Source organism: Aspergillus campestris (genome assembly GCF_002847485.1).
Source record: "Aspergillus campestris IBT 28561 chromosome Unknown P168scaffold_2, whole genome shotgun sequence".
Taxonomy (NCBI): Eukaryota; Fungi; Ascomycota; class Eurotiomycetes; order Eurotiales; family Aspergillaceae; genus Aspergillus; species Aspergillus campestris.
In genome coordinates, this window is record NW_020194337.1 from 1,455,934 (window position 1) to 1,469,937 (window position 14,004).

Sequence of the window (14,004 nt, forward strand, 5' to 3'; positions counted from 1 at the left end):
TCATTTACCTGAGTAATGCATACGGACCGCAAAAGGTCTTGGGTATGACTGGTCTTTACCACATACCTTAAACCTACAATATCCCCAATGGTCTGATACTTGTAGGAAGACAAACAACACGCCCATCTCAAATATCGAGCGACACCTATATTAAGAAAACCACCATTAAACGTCTGTGCGCGCAGTGAAGTGATTTAATTGATTTATGCTATGTTGAAATAATGGAGCCTCGAGTTAGATACTAAGACAAACTCACGCACAATCCATCCAGGTTATGGCTCCTTGTTTTGAGCTCTGGATTGGGCCGGGGTGAACAGGGTTAGGGTTAGAGTCGAAATCCTCCAAAACCTGCAAGAATCTGAAATGATTCAAACAATTCTGCAAGATGTAAAAAGTAGGCTTATCCTATAAGATATAATTGGACTTGTTTTTATTAATACCATTATAAAGAGCAAGCCTGATATACTGATATCAGTAGTTGGATGATACCATAGAGTGTTATATTCTTGCCCGGGCTACGGTAAAAATCGCCTTCATCTAATGGATTTACCCCTAAACCTCGGATGGACAAGGCTTATATTCTATTTTAAACTGACTCTAACGACTCTGATCTTGTCTCCTTATTTAGCCTCTACTTTTGCTCACAGCAAATTGCATATGACTCATTTTTCGCCAGGATTACAGCCATAGTATTGGCGGTTCGCGTCCCTCCCAGTGTACCCTTCATTGAGCATCAGCTCCAGAAGATGGACGGTAGTCCTCGCCGTTCCAGGGGCCAGCGCCCATCCCGAGCCCCCATGCCCATAATTGTGGACCACCGGAAGCTGGTCGATATCAAGATCGGCCCGGACCTTGACATTCCGCTTAGTGAAGGGCCTCAACCCCTGCGCCAGCGGATAATGAGGAACCGTGCGCGCATCGCCGATAGCAGGGAGAAACGAACGAGCCCGTTTCCACATGAGCCCAATCTCCGGAGAATTCTGTGTCAGGTTCAGCACGTCGTTTGCGGGCTGCGCCAGGGCGCCCACAATGAGAGTGCCGTCCACGCGCGGGAACAGCCAGATGCCCTTGCGGAGGAGCCCGTCGGCGTCCATCTGCGCGGGGACAATACACGCCTCGTGCAGGGGCTCAAAACGCTCTCGTTTGTTGTTGTCGATGCGGATGAGTGCCCCGCGTACGGGGAAAACGTCGGGGTCGCCGACGAGCTCACCCGCCCCTAGACCCGTGGCGTTGATGATTGCGTCGGCGCCCATGTTGTCTTTGAAATCCTTTGCAAACTCGGATAGGGGTTTTCCCTTTAGCTCGCGCGTCTCTAGCTGGGCGCCCTTGCTGGCGACGATTGACATTAGGAACACCATTGCGCGGTCTGAGTCGACGTTTGGAGCGTCGTAGCCGTATCCGTGGCGCAGGTCTCGCTTCCACGCGTCGTCGGATCCTAGACTCTCGACTATTTGTTGAACGCGCTCCGGTCCGTACTTTTCAAAGCCAAGGATTTTGTTCGCACTCGCGTCCTCTCGGATCATGTGGAACTTCTCATAGTCCTCCGCGTTAAACTCGTTCTCCTTGTTCAGGTCGTGGTAGAAGAAGAGGTTGATCTTGACCATGCCGACCCCGAACTCCTTGGCCATCCGGCCCTGCTGCATGGTGTTCATCTTGTGGTAGAACTCGTAGGCCTGGAGAGTCCACTCTCGATAGTGATATTTGGTCGACCATCCAGGCTCGGTTACGTCAATCTCTTTCAGACCGCACCCCCCCTGTGGGTATTCCCAGAGAGCTCCTGCGATCTGGGACGTGATGCGTGAGTTTTGCCAGTCTTGCGTCCAGGCCCATTCTTTGGCCAATATCGTAACCCGGTATCCCTTGTCAAGAAGGACCCATGCTGTCATGAGCCCGTTGACGCCCCCGCCGATGATGATGATGTGCTTGGAACTGGGCTTGGGTTTGACAAGAGGATCTTGATGAACTGAAATATCCACCGCTGGGTGGTTGTCACCCGTGGCCTCAAGCGTGATAATCCCATCGCCCGCGGCATTCACCCCCTTCGAAGCTGAGAGATCCGACCTTGTCATCTTTGCGTGGAAGTCAACTGTAGTGGCAGATTGGCTGTGATATGGTACGTAGGTGGTTCAAAATTGGAAATTGGAGAAGCGTTAGAATTATTACCTTGAAGCCTTTGCATCTATTTATCGGTTGCCTCCTCTCTCCTTCTACCGGAGACTTTGACGTCTACCATGTAGCAACGCGTTGCTCAACGCTGGCATACGACGAACCTGCATTTCTGTACATCGCATAATTGACCGCTTCTTTGCGCCCTGGGTCCGACAGATCTGTCTCATGGCTGCATGGACAGCAATTCACTGCTTGCTCTTGCCTTGTTCTCACATGTCATATTCCAGATAGCGCCATGACACTAGGAAAGAAAGGACCGCCAAGAACAATACAGAATCGCGCCACACCAGATAAAGTGCTGATCTCAGCCATGGATGATTATTGTGTAACATGCATGAATAGCTCCATCATTGCATAGAAGGGCTTATTCGGTATCTGCCCAGATTAGACCCGATCAATGCACGTAGTCGGGCTGAGGCTGGGTGGGTAGTCTATGATAGCAATAGCATAGGATAGCTAGCCGCCCAGAAAGCGGCGGTCAGCCCGTTCGCAGACAAGAATTGAAAAAGCCCAAAGGGGAAAGGGAGGGCCATCTTCCGTTACGGACGTGTCAAATCGATTGATTAATTGCTTTCTGGCCTCTAGAAGAGAAAAGCTACCCGGGTGGGGCGATAAGAGGCGCTACTGCTGAAAAGACGTATAACCCGATAGCTCTAGATCCTGCGACGCTGATCGTCGTCTAGAGTGGACATGAGGGGTCTGACTCTTTATGCGCCGTTTTGGATGTTCGGATGTAACGAGTTAACATCTATACGAGGCCACTCAATGGATGAAGCTACCGGTGATTAATTCCGATGATACTTCGGAGTATAGGGCAGATACATGTCATGATGGAGATTTAACCGTTTCTCACACCCCCTAGCGCCACTCAGAAGCCAAGCCCAACTGGAAAAAGCGGTCACTTGTCTCATAGCTAAAAATAGTCCTTTTTAACCTGATCTAGGAGCGCCACCGCCGACGACGCAGGAGAGCGAAGAGCAGGGAATGAGCTTTGGGGGGGGCTTGCATGGATGGACTGAGCCCTACTCCGTATACAGGCTCAATATGCTTGAAGTTCATAGATACATCACACCCATTGGCTCCGGATAAATTATCAATTGAATCAATGCCCCGCCGTCATTATCTCTACTTCCTTCAATCTGGCATATACTCAATTTGGTAGGGGGTTGGATTGCGCGGCCTTCACGGTGGCTGGCTCGAATGTGGCAGGGTAGGAGAGATTCTGGATAGATTATAGGACGTGGTGACTTGATAGTGTGTATCTTAGGGGTCTACACTATACTCAAGTCATTCTTGTACGGGATAATTTAGCTTTGTTCTTGGTGTAAATGACATTCTAAGTAAGATGTCTCAGGGGGATGGCTTGGTAGCCTAAACGACGAACCAAAAGATTATATAGATGGAAGGGAAAAACTTTGAAGGCAGGATAAAAGACTATGGTTCATATTGCCAGGACCCAGTGACATCATGCCCAATCCAGTACTTGGAACCCCCCTATTACCAAGTTATTCTAGAAGAAGATCATCATTGTCCTCCACATATTGGTCTGAGGAAGGATGTCGTGAGACAACATCTGATACAATCATTACATAGTATATCCCGTAATTACGACTAGAACCATTATATTGAGCATGTGTAGTTTTTGAACACCTCCGTAGCCCACTCTAACATAAAATCACATCCACCAACGGGTGTTCTTGTTCTGTTCAGCAATGTCCCTCAATCGCCCGTGGCCGGTAGACTTCTTCCAGATAAGCCTCCTCCTCAAGCGTAAGGCACTTATCCCGTGCATCCAAGGCTTCGTCAATCCGTTCAACGGAGCCGAAACCAATCAGGGGAATCGACCCGCGGCGAGCTAACCACGCCAGAGCCACATGGCTAGGGGGCCATCCCCGAGCCTGGGAAATCTCCCACACCCTCGAAAGGATCAAGTCTGAGTTTTCCCCTTCTGCATTGAGATAGAAGGCTCCGGTTTTGTGAGCCTGAGAGCGAAGGGTCGTGCCGTTTTTTTCGGGGGCTCGCGCAAGCTGACCCGATGCTAGGGGAGACCACGCTAGCGAGCCGACGCCGGATTGACGACAGTAGGGAATCATCTCCCTCTCCTCCTCCCGGTATAGCAAGTTGTAGTGATGCTGCATGGAGATAATCTTCGTCAGGTTATATTTTTCGGCTGTGTGCTGGAGGATGGCGAGTTGATAGGCCCACATCGAACTGGCGCCGAGATATCGCACTTTGCCCACTCGAACTAGATCGTGTAGGGCATGCATGGTCTCTTCCGGGGACACTTCTTCATCGAACCGGTGGATTTGAAGAACGTCAATGTATGTTGATCCCAATCGCTCCAGGGACGCCTCCACGGCGTTGAAGATGGCGGATCGGGATAATCCTAGGCGGTATCCATATTAGACAGTACGAACTACCAGGGAGGGGGAGAGCAGTGCTGGGTTCGTACCGCAAGAGTTGACATAGTCCTTGCTCTGATTGCCCAAATCGTTATGAAAATTCACCCCACTGCCAGGGTCATAGTTCTCTTCGTCGCAAACCACCCGGTAGCACTTGGTCATCAACACCACCTTCCGCCGCGGTATATTGTAGTGTCGAAGAGCGCGACCCATGATGCGCTCGGACTCGCCATTTGAATAGATATTGGCGGTATCCCACTTGAGTCCAAGTCAGCTAAATTTCTCGTCAAGGAATATTTGATGATGAGGCTTGACTGACTGTATTTATTCCTCGATCATACGCCGCCTTCAGAAGGGGAATGGCCTAAATGCGGAACACGGCATTATGTGAGGAACAGATACCGGATACACTTTTCGACGGAAAGATTGTCACCTGTTCTTCATTCATCACCCAGGGGAACCACCTGGAGCTACCAATATGCGCACCCCCAAAGACAGGATTGGAGATCCTCAGTCCACTGGTGCCCACTTGGTGATAGGCGGCGCGGGACCTGCTAAGAGACGCCTGAAGGCTGTCCGGAATGCCGCTCAGCTTCTTTGCCTTAAAAGCCGTTTGTCGAGCTGCCATTATGGAAAAAAAAAAAAAAAAAAAAAAGAAAATATAGGGTAGGATTCAGGGTATCTTTGTCACGAAAGAAAAAGGTCTAAAGTATCACTAGAGACGTTTTATCCCAGAACGGTAGCCTACCAAATCCCAGTCTCTGCCACTGGGGAAGCGGAAGTTAGACCAGTCACCTTGCCTGCACCATGCCGATCACCATCCCATAAAAAAAAAGAACAATTTCTGCTGCCAGGTACAAGAAAAGTCGGTCAATGGTCCAGGCCAATGGATGCAAGCCCTGAAGGATGGTTCTCAGCTTGTGGCTCTTGAGAGACGCTAGGTCCTGACCATGATATATGACGTGGGTCCAACGGTCTAGGAGCGAGCAAAGAGCTGTAGAAGTTTTTGTTCTTGTGAAGCTTTCTCCTTGACATGAATCAGACTCTGTCACAATTAAGATTGATCAGGCAGATATAGATGAGGATATCGTTCGTCCATTGAGGCCGCATGTAGTATATATCAATAAAGGATGTTATTGGACGAAAGGAAAGTATAGAGGATTGGATTAGTCAGCTATGCGTAAACGCAACTCTTCACCGCCTTCTGTCGCAAAGTGCCCATATTTACCTTGGCGTCTTAAAGTTATCTAGTGCCTGCATGCATCATGCATGGTGGTACGGCATCAACGTCAGGTGGGGACTGTGGCTGACTGAAAGCGTCCATTGTACTACTGCATGGCAGATATACCCTTGGATGACGGGTCCGAAGGGAATTAAAATGTCCCCATGGAGCCTACAGCTATTGGCTAGAATTCAGAATCGCCTCTCCCAGCCGCTGGACTCTCAACGACTCATGCACTCAACACCGGTTGCTTCGGATAGGAGTGGACATGGGGGTAGAGAGAGCCCGGGACACGTCAGACCGATTTTAATTGCGAAGGATGAGGGTCAATGCTGGATGTATAACTACCAAACGAGCAATGGTGTCTGTGACGGGTCTCGTCATCGTTTGGAAAACTAGGACCATTTTCATCCTGGGAAGCCTCGTCCGTCTTTCCTTTACAACACGTTGACCATGGAAGCCAAACCTACTGATCGAGAAGATGAACAATGGACGGGTCTGTTCCCAAGCCGAACTCCCACGCCGCAGAAGGCTGGCTTCAACACGGAACCTATACCGGACCTTTCCAGTGTCACGGTTCCCTTGGGAGTCACGCCCCTGGACCTATTTCAGGTTTCCTGGGCTTTGGTTTTGCAGTCGTACACGGGATCTGATCGAGTGGTGTTCGGATACATCCCGTCGCCTACAGAACATGGGCAGCTCTGCAAACAGACGGCCCGGCCGTTCGCCCGCCGTGTGCATCTGCCGCCAGATCAATCTGTATTCCAGATTTTTGATGGTGTAGCCTGGGGGGCAGTTACTAAATACATCGAGTCATTCAACACTGCCATCTCCGTCGGTTCTTCCATTGGCCTCGGGGGACGAGAGCCCGACCTGGACGGAGTCGATCTAGAGGTATGATAAAAGTTCCTTGGTGTTATTGCAATATGGCCGCTAAATTTTCGAACTTCGTAGGTGCTCGTGCGCATCCACTCACCAACAGCTTCCACAGACGAACCGCTTCAAGCCACTTTGGAGTACAGTACCTCTATTTGGGGGCCCGACGAGGCCGCCAACGTGGCCCACACCCTTCGCCATCTGCTCGAACAGATCTCCAACGACGGCCACAGGAGGCTGGCGGACCTGAATCGCTGCAGCTCTACCCATCTAGAACAGATCCGAAATTGGAACCCACTACCACCGGGCATGCCGGACCGTACCGTGCATGAGGCCATTCAGGCACAATGCGAACGCCAACCCCATAGGCAGGCTGTGAGTGCCTGGGACGGCGAGTGGACCTACTCTGAGCTTGAAGGCCTTGCAACGCACCTGGCGGGGCTTTTGGTGGCGCGGACAGGGACCGGCCAGATGATACCCCTGCTGTTCGAAAAGTCCAAATGGGCGGTTGTTGCCCTGTTAGGAGTTCTGAAAGCTGGCTGCGCCTTTGTGTTCTTAAGTCCTAACGACCCTATCTCCCGACTTAAGGGGATGTGTACCCAACTGCAGACTGGTATTGTGCTCACCTCACCCGACTTGGTCTCTATTGGGAAGGAGTTGAATCTTGATGTAATTTGCGTGTCAAGCGAGGCGGAAGAAGTCAACACGCAGCCAGCAAATGGATCCGGAGTAAGGGTCAGTGGCCAGGACACAGCCTGCGTGCTTTTTACATCAGGTTCCACGGGCACCCCCAAGGCCGTGACTATCGACCATGGTGCCTTCTGCGCCGCTGCCATATCCAACGCACCAGTGCTGGGGCTGGACGAACAGTCTCGAGTCTTGCAATTTGCACACTTCGCCTACAGTGTCAGCTATCGCGACATCTTGTTCACACTCATGCACGGGGGGAGTCTCTGCGTGCCTAGTGAGTCGCAGCGGTCTAACCGTCTTGAAGAATTCATCGTACATCACGAGGTAAATTGGATGAGTCTGACTCCTTCCACAGCCGACCTAATCAATCCAGACCGTGTCCCCTGTGTGCGTCACCTGGTTCTGGCTGGTGAACCCATGACGCCATCTCAGCCGGCAGCCTGGGCTTCGCGCGTGCGGTTGCTCAACGCTTATGGCCCAGGAGAATGTGCTGGTGTCAGCGCAACTATGGAGGTAGCTGGATCATCAATCGACCACCGGGTAATTGGAACCGGGGTTGGGTCTTCCTTATGGGTGGTCAATCCAGACGACCACAGTCGTCTCGTGCCAATTGGAGCCGTTGGAGAGCTGGTGATCGAAAGCCCAAGTGTAGGACGGGGATACCTCCACAACGACACCCAGACAAGCAAGGCGTTCCTATCGCAACCTCCCTGGTTGGATGGGCTGCTGCAGCGTGAAGCCTCACGCCTCTATAAAACGGGGGATCTCGTGCGGCAACGATCTGATGGAAAACTGATCTTCCTTGGGCGTCGAGATACCCAGATCAAGATCCGCGGTCAGCGGGTGGAGCTAGGCGAGGTCGAAGCTCACGCTCGTCAGTGTCTTTCCAATATGACCTGTGGTAAAGGTCCCTCAGCAGCTGCAGAGGTTATTCGGCGAAGGGATAGCCTGGCTCCCTCCCTCGTCCTATTAGCATGTCTGGCATGTTCGACAGACGCACTAGCACTGGACCGATTCCTTCGCGAGAGATTACCAGCACACATGGTGCCTAGCGCCATTCTTCCAATCGACCGGATCCCAACCACCGCCTCCGGCAAGCTCGATCGACGCAGTCTCAGAGAGATAGCCACTAGGCTGTTGCGGGACCAAGTATCAAAGCCAGGGTCCGGGAACCAGCCGCAGCGAATGCCCCAGACTGATATGGAACGACAGTTGCAGCGCCTATGGTCTCGGATCTTGCATATTGGTCCAATCACATTGACCGACAATTTCCTCCGCCTAGGGGGTGACTCGCTGAGTGCGATGCAGCTGGTGACCGCCGCACGCGAGGAGAGCATTACTCTGGCGGTGGAAGACATTTTCAAAGCGCCCCGGCTCGAGGACATGGCGCAGAGTGCGCAATGGAGCACCACTCCCGAGCGGGATATTCCTGCGTTTGCTCTCCTGAAGCCGGGTTGTGATCTTGAAACGCTGCGACGGCAGGTTGCCGTGGATTGTGACGTCGCAGCTGCCGGTGTCGAGGACATTCTACCCTGTACCCCACTGCAGGAAGGCTTGATTGCCATGACCGCCAAACAAACAGCGGCCAACGTCAGTCAGAAGGTTCTGGAACTCCACGGCGACGTTGTGTTAGAGCGATTCAAGCGATCGTGGGATACTGTTATTGACGCCATGCCCATCCTACGCACTCGCATTGTCGACCTTCCCTCCCAGGGGCTGGTCCAGGTGGTATTGGCAGAAAAACCTCAATGGCAGACCCAGGCCGCCCTAGAATCTTACCTAGATAAGGATGAAAAGTCATCCATGGGTCTGGGTCAGCCGTTGATGCGATTGGCTTTGATTGACGCCAAAAGCCTTGGGGGCAAGTGTCAGTGCATCTGGACAATTCACCACGCCCTGTATGATGCGGTATCGATGTTGCAGGTTATCCGGCAGGTCGAACGCCAGTACCGCGGGGAGGCTCTCGGGTCCATGTCACCTTTCAACCGGTTCGTCGAGTATACCAAGAGTGCTATAGGGACGGCCAACACTTTCTGGCGGGATCAGTTTATCGACTCCCAAGCCGCGAGCTTTCCCTCTCTCCCCACTCCTAGCTACCAGCCTCTGGCCAACGACACGTTGGAACACCGTGAGAGTGGAATCCAGTGGCCGCGCCGGGAGATCACGGCATCAACGGTGATTCGTGCCGCGTGGGCAATCCTTTCGGCACGATATACGGCTAATCCCGATGTAATATTTGGTGTTACGGTCTCTGGGAGACAAGCGCCTCTACCGGGAGTGGCGGAATTGGCTGGTCCGACTATCGCTACGGTACCCGTTCAGGTACGGCTTTCATGGGACAGCCCCGTGGGTGCCTTTCTTCACGAAGTGCAGCGACAGGGAGTGGAAACTACTCGGTTCGAGCAGACTGGACTGGCGCGCATTCGAGAGATCGTGCGTCATGCAGGGGGGCCGATGCCCGATTTTCAAACCTTGTTGGTAGTGCAACCTCCGTCACCGGCTGAGATTCCGGGAGCCTCTCTTTTCAATGAAACCTCCATCAACCAGCTAGACCAGGTTGATGTTGCGGGTCTCCACGCATTCAGCCCGTGCGCGTTGATGCTTGAATGTCGCTTGCAGACCGACGGCGTCTTGGTGCGGGTCAGCTTTGACCGGCAGGTAATAGACCGCTCGCAGGCCCGACGAATCTCCCAGCAGCTTGGCGCCCTGGTTCGACAGCTGGCACAGCGTAGCACGGAGATTGTACCTGTGAAATATCTAAGTGCTGCCAGCGACTTAGATATTGACGATGTCTGTGGCTGGGCCATCGACAGCTCACCGCCGATGGTCGACCGCTGCCTCCACGATATGATTACAGAACAGGCTCAGCAGCGTCCCGACGCCCCGGCTCTGTGTGCCTGGGACGGCCATATGACATACGGAGAACTGGATGAAATGGCGACACGGCTCGCCCATCGGCTTGTGGAACTGGGCGTGGCCCGTGAGGTTGTGGTCCCGCTGTGCTTCGATAAATCCATGTGGATGCCCGTGGCGATGCTGGCAGTCTTGAAAGCTGGCGGGGCGTTTCTTCTGCTCGATCCCACCTTTCCGATAGACCGGCGCCGCTTTCTCTGTCGAAAGGTAGATGCCAGCCTGGTGCTGGGCTCCTCAACGATCTCTCCTCCAGGAGAGCAGCTGGGTCTCACATTCCTGGTTGTCAACGGCGACTTGGTGTCGGGGCTACCTGCCGTATCTCACGATACCCTGACTTCGCGAGCCTCCCCCTCATCAGCTGCTCTCGTTCTGTCGACATCGGGCAGTACTGGTGACCCAAAGGCGTGCGTGGTCGAACATCGATCGTACGTCACATCGGCGCTGCATCATGCCCCAGTGCTAGGCATCGACGCCACCACCCGGTTATTCCAATTCAGCTCTTACAGCTTCGCAGCCTCATTCTTCGAACATTTGTTTCCCCTCCTCCAAGGAGGGTGTGTCTGCATTCCTTCCGACCAGCAACGACGCGAGGATGTGGGCCGGTGCATCCGCGAGTCGGAGGCCACCTGGTCGTTCATGACAGCCACTGTGTTGTCCACCATTTCGCCCAATGTAGTCCCCTCACTCAAGACCCTCTGTGTGGGTGGGGAGCCCATCCACCCCAATCAGATTCAGGCCTGGTCGGACCGAGTCCACCTGCGCCAGACATGGGGCTGCGCCGAGATTTGCCTCGTCGCGTCGGAGCAGCTGAATGCCCACTCCCACCCGGGAGACATTGGCCACGGTATCACTGCCCGATGCTGGATCGTGACGGACGACGGGACTCAACTGGCCCCCGTGGGAGCACCGGGGGACATCGTGGTGGAGGGACCAGTCGTCGGACGCGCATATATTGGGAATCCCGACAAGACCACCGCGACCTTTATCGCACCCCCTCCATGGCGAAAAGCTCTGGGTCTCCCCATCGCCAAGGAATCGCGCTTCTACGTAACAGGGGACCAGGCCATCCTCCGCAGCGACGGCCAGATGAGGCTCCTGGGGCGCAAAGACGCGCAGGTCAAGCTGCGCGGCCAGCGTCTAGAACTGGGAGAAGTAGAGCATCATCTCCGACAAACGATGGCGACAAACACCGTCGCCGCTGACCTCATCGTCCCCCAGGGGTCTGACTCGCCCATCCTAGCAGCCTTTATCACCATCGACGTCGACAGCCAGAACCCTCCGGAGGTGCGCGACTCTCTCGCCCGACTCACAGCGGGCGTCACCGATCAGATTGCCCGCTTCCTGCCCCCGTATATGGTCCCCACGGTCTTCCTCCCAGTCGACCAAATCCCCCGTACGGTAACCGGGAAGACAGACCGGCGACGGCTCCGTGAGATCGGCTCCCGCTGGACGCTCGGGCAGCTCGCTGAGCTCCAGCCGTCTCGAGGGGATCGCCGTACTCCAGCCACGCCCACCGAGCAACGACTGCAGTCGATGTGGGCGGCTGTTCTGCAGGTTGACCCGCAGGCTATTGCGGCTGATGACGACTTCCTGCGTCTTGGGGGTAACTCTATCAGTGCGATGCGCTTGGTCCGTATGATGCGCGGTGAGCAGTGGAATTTGAGTGTGGTTGATCTTTTCAAGAGCCCTGTTCTGTCGGACCTTGCTGCTATGATTGATAGTCGGTTGGCTTGAGACACAAAGGTAGAAGCCGGTAATCTCCTATTTCAATTTATATACTAAGAAAGAAACATAGACACGGCTCAATCCGTTAGATTTTAGGTATATCAATTTACATAACAAGTCAGATCAAGACCTGAATAATGAGAGTAGAGCGGATATGAATGCAAAGACCTGACCAGGGAATAATAAAGCCAACCTCTGTATAACAGTGTCACATAAATCATTTTCTTTTTGTTAAACAAGGGGGAGTTAGAACAAACGATATAAGAAGTGTTTTAACATCCATAAAAACCCTCAAATCCTCCCCACATTCCCATCCCGATCCCAATCCGGACTATCCTCTCTCTGCACAATCACCTCCGTCGTGCGCAAAATCTCACTCCTCGCCGGGAACTGGTGGCGGTAATGATAAGAGTGAGGATCCGGCCGCGGCCGCGGCCTCGGATCCAAACCCTCCTCACTGCCGTCTAGCGAGTAAGCACTCCCACTCGCCCCCTTATCCTGGTCGCTCGCCACGCGCACAGAGTAGTTATTGTTGTCATTGTTATTAATGATGTTATTTTGCATCTGCATATCGTCGACGAGGTGCTCGTGGTAGTCGTGGTCGGCGCGGCTGCGTTTCAGCGAGTGCAGGGGCTGGCTGCTGCTGATTGTGGCGGAGCGTTTTCCGTAGCGGCTGCCGCTGGCGCCGCCGGTGAGGTTGAGGGTAGAGCCGAGGACGCGTTTCATGAGTGGTTTGATGGTTGGGAAGGAGGCTGCTACTATGCCGATGTTGAGTTCGGCGCTGGGGGTTATTAGTTTGATCCTTTAAAGCGCGTGATATATATGTGTACGTATGAAATAGTGAAAGGGCAAAGGTGGGGGGAAATATTAACACACCAGTTCCAGATGAGGTAGTTGCATTCGCTATCACTTAAATTAGTATTGAGGATGTTCTTAACGGGATATAATTTTATATATGTATTGATAGTGGACATACCGGAAAGAATCAGGCTCTTTAAAGATTCGACTCTGAAGAACAGCTTTGACGATAGCGGCGGCGCAGGCACTGTACGAGTTAGTGTCTAAAAGTCAACCGACTGCAAGACACGTACAAATATCCCAAACTCAGAATACCCATGAGGGAGATCTTGGTCCACCGGTTGACCTGTATATTGTAGAACATAAACACCGGCAGCGTGGCGAAGACGACATCCGTCGCAATGTTGATGGCTATCTAGTTAGTGAACACTCCCAGACACACAGATTAGACATTCATACCACTGTTAAACTCCGCAATGGCCAGATACGTCTTTGTCGAGTAGCACTTGGCTGTTCTGCGCAGGGCGAAGTTCCACGCTGCTTGTATGGGGAAGCATTGGAGGACGAGGGTTAAGATGCAGGCAATGGTGAAGAGGACGAGGAAGACTGTTTAGTTAGATATTCAATATCATTTATGTAGGTTAGAGGGAACTAAGATAGACTTACTCAAACACCCAATAATAAACCACCGTAGAGCGCGTTTCCTCGCCGCAAATCGCAGCAGGAAGAACCCTAGCGAGACCTTGACGAGGCTGATGCCCAGCACGATCACAATAGCGTGGTAGAACATCCACTCGTTCAGGACCCCAAAATCCGCCATGGCGATGTCATCGCTGTAGTGGCCTAGGCCGTGGAACGATTCACCGACGAAACACGCGAGGACTCCAAAGGCGCATAACTGTGTTGATGGTGAGGGATGTTGCTATTAGACAAAGAGAAAAAGAGCTTACTAGGGCTGCGATAATGACTCCATCTTCAATGTCGAATCTGCGGAGGATGTACAGGCGCACGTAGCCACGGAGCACGATGAGGAGGGCCGACAGACCGGTGAGGAAGCCGACGATGGCGAGGATATGAGGTGCTCTGGTGTCGCCGGTGGTCTCGAGGGGGAATTTGGTCTGCCTCGTCACCAATTGCAGAGGCGACTCTTCTGTCGCCATATCAGCGGGTCATTGGGCTTTCGGCGGTGGAGGCGTCGACAAGGTAAAC

General features: G+C 53.0%; 4 protein-coding genes across 4 annotated transcripts; 1 reads left to right on the forward strand and 3 right to left on the reverse strand.

Moving 5' to 3' along the window:
* Positions 1-662: 662 nt before the first annotated feature.
* Positions 663-2,069, reverse strand: P168DRAFT_279367 (FAD-dependent oxidoreductase; the record flags this gene model as incomplete). Its single annotated transcript, XM_024835771.1, has 1 exon — positions 663-2,069. One exon carries the CDS (start codon positions 2,067-2,069, stop codon positions 663-665), a length of 1,407 nt encoding a protein of 468 aa, XP_024695987.1.
* A 1,806-nt stretch (positions 2,070-3,875) lies between these two features.
* P168DRAFT_295254 (aldo/keto reductase) lies at positions 3,876-5,199 on the reverse strand (the record flags this gene model as incomplete). The annotated part of the gene is made up of 4 exons (XM_024838025.1): positions 3,876-4,555; positions 4,622-4,829; positions 4,891-4,935; positions 5,005-5,199. The coding sequence occupies 4 exons, from the start codon at positions 5,197-5,199 to the stop codon at positions 3,876-3,878; spliced, it is 1,128 nt and encodes a 375-aa protein (XP_024695988.1).
* A 1,662-nt stretch (positions 5,200-6,861) lies between these two features.
* On the forward strand, positions 6,862-12,104 carry P168DRAFT_264388 (acetyl-CoA synthetase-like protein). Its single transcript, XM_024834857.1, has 2 exons — positions 6,862-12,015; positions 12,068-12,104. The coding sequence occupies exon 1, from the start codon at positions 6,979-6,981 to the stop codon at positions 12,004-12,006; it is 5,028 nt and encodes a 1,675-aa protein (XP_024695989.1). The 5' UTR covers positions 6,862-6,978; the 3' UTR covers positions 12,007-12,015; positions 12,068-12,104.
* A 184-nt stretch (positions 12,105-12,288) lies between these two features.
* Positions 12,289-13,955, reverse strand: P168DRAFT_315906 (uncharacterized protein; the record flags this gene model as incomplete). Its single annotated transcript, XM_024839945.1, has 7 exons — positions 12,289-12,778; positions 12,874-12,900; positions 12,974-13,042; positions 13,089-13,206; positions 13,255-13,401; positions 13,462-13,693; positions 13,746-13,955. The coding sequence occupies 7 exons, from the start codon at positions 13,953-13,955 to the stop codon at positions 12,289-12,291; spliced, it is 1,293 nt and encodes a 430-aa protein (XP_024695990.1).
* Positions 13,956-14,004: the final 49 nt, after the last annotated feature.

Coding starts and splice junctions, on each gene's coding strand:
- P168DRAFT_264388 (XM_024834857.1), top strand. CDS start 6,979: ATGCCGGACCGTACCGTGCATGAGGCCATTCAGGCACAATGCGAACGC.